The following is a 4,143-nucleotide window of genomic DNA, read 5'->3' as shown; positions in this document are numbered from 1 at the left end:
GAGGCGGGTGGGTGCACACTGCAGGCTGCAGCCGCCTGAGAGCCTGGCGCCCCGGGCGGTCTGTGCGGGACAGGCCTGCCGTCAGCAGGAGTGGTCAGCTGCCCCGCTCTGGGGCCGGGGTGGCCCGTCCGCCTCGCAAAGGGGAGCTGGACGCGACGTGCCAGTGACGGCAGGTGTGCCTCGCAGACAGCACTCCCCCCCCCGCCCCCCTGCCACCCTGATGCCGGCTGTGCGGGGTGATGTTTGATCAACGCTGTCCTTCCACGGAGATGGATGGGTGGTTACAGTAAGTGCCTCCTGTGATTAACACAGTCCTGCGTCATCCCCACTGCAGGTGGGTGTCGTGAGTGGGTCGTGGCTTCGTGCCTTATCTGTTTACACTGGCCTGTGCCCACCTTCCCAGGCACCAGCCTCCTGGCTCGTGGGTTCGCCTGCGTTTCCCCCGATGGGCGAACCCGGGGGTGGGAGGGTAGCCTCAGAGCCAGCTGCACCTGTCGTCTGAGGCTCGTCTCCGTGGTTTGGGAGCCAGGTCAGAGGAGCAGTGGGTACAGCGCAGCTCCGTCCTGGGGGAGGGGTCCACGTCACGTGCTGTCTGTGTGTCAGTGGGCCCGTGGGGGCAGGCAGCCCAGAGACTGCAGGCGAGGCTGCCCGTGGGACGTGGAGCAGGGCCTCCACAGACACTCTGACGGGACGGCTCGTCCTTCGTCCCAAACACCAGGGATCTCCACACACCCCAGGACCCTCACCCCAGTGTCCTGGCCCGGGAGCAGGGGACAGGTGATGCTCCGGCAGCCAGTGGGGGCAGTCTGGTGACCGCCTGGGCTGGGGTCTCCCCGTGGCGGTCTCGGCAGGCCCCCCGTTGCCTGGGCTCTCTGCTGGCATCTCGTGGGGAGGCTGACAGCCTTCCCACCCACCAGACAAGTAAGAGTTTGAGGAATAGACACATTTGTGCATTAAACTCCACGGTGGTCTCTGAAAAGGAACGATCCCAGGTCCGGGTGTGAAAGGACCAGGCCAGGCCCTGTGTGCGGGGCGTCAGCCAGATGCGGGGAGAGCCCGCGGGACACTGGACGGGGCGGGTGGCCCAGAGTGCCTGGCCTTCATCCCTTTCCCCCGTCTCACGTAAGGACTCCCCTTCCCTGGTTAGGAGTGATGTTGGCTGGATGCAAGGAGGAAATCCATGTTATTAAATGAATTCATCTTAAGTGTGAGTGGACGGTAACTCCACGGCCCTTTTAAATACAGTCGCACTTTGCTCAGAGGATGCCAGTTAGCCCCTGTAAATCCGCAGGCCGGGAGCTCGGAGCGGGTAATGACGCCCCATGTCAGATTCCAGGTCCAGGGATGGCAATGCACGAGCCATGGCGTCCCCGGGAGCAGCTGCCCTGCCTGGGGGCATGGCCCTCGTCGGGTCTGCCTCCTGGGCCCTCCCTCGCCTCCACAGCACTGCCCGGGTGGGACACGGGACCCCACGTGGCCCTGAGCTGGGGGGAGGGGGAGAAGAACTGAAGTTACCCCCGGGTCCTTCTTCTGCTCTTTCCTAGCCAAGAAGTATAAAAAAGTCACTGGTAAGGAGATCTACTCAGACACGCTGGAGAGCACGCCCATGCTGGAGAAAGAGAAGTTCCCGCAGGACTACTTCCCCGAGGTACGTCGGGGCCCCGCCGGCCACACTTGTACTAGTGCGTTTACTTTCAGGTGGAACTTAGGACGTGAAATCTTCATACTTCACAGTGGGGATCCCCCGGCTGCCGTCACGCTCCAGTATTCTGTCCTGGGAGGTTCTAAAACCCACGTGGGTTCATCTGGGCAGTCTTAGATGAGGGCTGGGAGAGCCCGTGGTGTTTATCGTTACGTCGGTAGGTAAATTTTCCAATCATCATCGTTTCCAGGCAAAGGAACCTTCCCCCAGAGAGGCAGAAAAACCATAATCTGTTCATTTGGGGCCTGGGGTGTGCCAGGGGCCTCCCAGCAAACCTCAGCGTGAGCAGGTCGATCTGGCCAGTGATGCAACCCGAACAGAGAGCTCGGGTGTGCTGGGACAGTGGCACTCGGGGGGCTCTCCCCATCCCCAGGGTGCTGAGTGAGCCCCGGGCTCTTCCCTGGCAGAGCCTTGGGTGTGGCCAGAGAGGCGCAGCCGTATACTCGGAGCCGGTGCCCCCACCCTGTGCGCTTCAGCAGAGGGAAGTGCGGGGTTGCTTCTCACCCTCTGCTCAGACACAGTCGGGAAGCGTGCATGTGTTTCCTCTGGGTTTCAGTGCATTTTTGTCTCGTTTGTTATTCTTATGTAGCCATTACGCTGCGCACAGAATTTTGGATTCTGGGATTTTTAGCGAATACTCTCACGGCCAGCGTGTTTGGAGTCTCGTCACCTGTGTAGTCCGGGTGTTGATCCAGACTGGATCACCTTCCCTTTCGGGGCCTGTTGACTCGCAGTAGGAAGTGACCCGTGACTGAAGCATTTGGGGGTGAGACTGAGAGCCGGGCGGCCCCTCCTCACAGCTGCGTTTCCACACGGCCCCTGGAACCTCACGGGGCAGGTCTGCTTGGTCGAGGATTGCCCGCCATGACTCTGTGGAGCCGCCCCTCCCGCGGCACTGGGAGCTGATTTCAGCAAGGCCGCACCTTTATTAACTTGCTTTATGACCCGATCCTGCGGTGGAGGAAAGGTGGCCGGCGCCTTGAAGGATGGGCCGCGTCCCCGGCCAAGGACGCGGTGTCAGGGGCCCGTCTTCCGCCCCGCCCGCCGCTGCCCCTGCCCCTCGACACTGCTCCCCTCTGCTCTGCGTCCAAGGTTGGAGGAGGGTGTGACTGGAAAGCTCCGGAAGCTTCCGTTCTCAGCCTCCCATGAGTGCGGCCGAGCCCGTGAGCCCTGCAGTCCTCCCGGGACGTTGGCCAGTGGACGTGTCCAGCAGGAGGCCGGCCCAACGTTCCCTGGATCAGGGCGAGGGCTGAGAAGTCAGTTTCAGAGGCCATCAGTGCCGGTCTCCTGGCCCATCCCGATCCAGACTCACCCTCCCTCCCCTGCAGGTAGCACGGGAGCCGGCACTGGCCCTGGCCTGAGAGCAACCAGGGACCCCGGTGAAAACGGCGCAAGCTGCGGGGAGGCCGGGGGCGGGGCCTGCAGCGCCACAGATAGGGTCTCGGCCTCTTCCCCCACGCGGGCACCTTAAGAGCGGGAGAGCCAGCTTACAGAGGCCCGCTGGGGACCTCCCTGAACGGGCCAAGGAAGAGGCTCTGGCATGTCAGCCGCTGCTCTGCAGGAGGGACCCTGACGCCCCTGCTGACGTCCAGGGTCCACGCACCTCGCAGAGAAGGCAGGGCTGCTGGGGACGGCCGCGAAGCCAGCCTCGCCCAGATCAGCGCAGGGGCTGGGTGGCTGGTGGGCAGTGCTGGGCCCGGGCCTGCGTGGGGCTGGGCGGGGAGCACATGAGGCAGCCCTCTGAGCAGTTAAGTATCTTTGCAGCTCTCCCCTTTAACTGCCACTGGAGTCCTGAGCCGCGGCAGGTGCCAAGGCGAGCCGGTGGCCTGGGACTGGCGGGTGGCAGGGATGGCAGGCGGGCCTCTGCTCTTCCCGAACCCGCCCGTTCCCTCGAGGTGCTGCTCCCCCAGGCCACTGCCCACCCAGGGGACGCCTGGTGCCTGGGATGGAGTTCCCATTCTGCGCCCCCCGCCAAGGACTGGGACGCAACTGGGTGACCTGGCTCGTGGTTGGACGCCCAGCGCGCGGCCCCCGTCGCCCCAGGGACTCGCTCAGCCCACAGCTGTCCCTCATCCTCTCATCACTTGCCGATGACTCCAGAATTTGGGGTCCTCTCACTTCACCTGTGCCCTCGGAGCTGGGGTCACTGGAGGCTCCCGGCATCTGTCATCCAGGAGCTGTGCTGCTCCCGAAGAGGAGGCTTCTGTGACGGTCACCGTGTCCTCCTGGGTGGGCAGAGGGGGCCCCACTGCTTCCTCCGGAGCAGGGGCCCGGCACCTGGGCGGGAGCCTCTGCGTTCCCGGCTTGCCCGCTGCCCGCCCCCCGCCGGCCCTCAGGCTCTGCCCTGTGCGGGCTCCCTCCCCAGAGGCCGCAGCGTGTCTGGGGGTCTCCCCGCATTTCTCTTCCCACCAGGGCCCAGGCGGCTGTGAAGCTTGGGCTGA

At 64.3% G+C, this 4,143-nt stretch overlaps 1 protein-coding gene across 4 annotated transcripts in view; it reads left to right on the top strand.

Moving 5' to 3' along the window:
• The window catches only part of INPP5A (inositol polyphosphate-5-phosphatase A), a 187,396-nt gene that overhangs the window by 130,419 nt on the left and 52,834 nt on the right, over window positions 1-4,143 (top strand). For 3 of the 4 annotated variants that reach the window (XM_024762240.1, XM_024762249.1, XM_024762260.1), the window contains exon 6: window positions 1,545-1,648. The exons of the other annotated variant lie outside the window; for it this stretch is intronic. In XM_024762240.1, the coding sequence (XP_024618008.1) occupies window positions 1,545-1,648 (104 nt within the window). The remainder of the gene's footprint in view (window positions 1-1,544; window positions 1,649-4,143) is intronic. 4 annotated transcript variants of the gene reach the window in all.

The sequence above is a fragment of the Neophocaena asiaeorientalis genome, unplaced genomic scaffold, assembly GCF_003031525.2.
Source record: "Neophocaena asiaeorientalis asiaeorientalis breed wild unplaced genomic scaffold, Neophocaena_asiaeorientalis_V1.1 scaffold356, whole genome shotgun sequence".
In the NCBI taxonomy this organism is placed as follows: Eukaryota; Metazoa; Chordata; class Mammalia; order Artiodactyla; family Phocoenidae; genus Neophocaena; species Neophocaena asiaeorientalis.
Note: the sequence above shows the minus strand (reverse complement) of the source record. Positions and strands in the feature narration are given on the sequence as shown.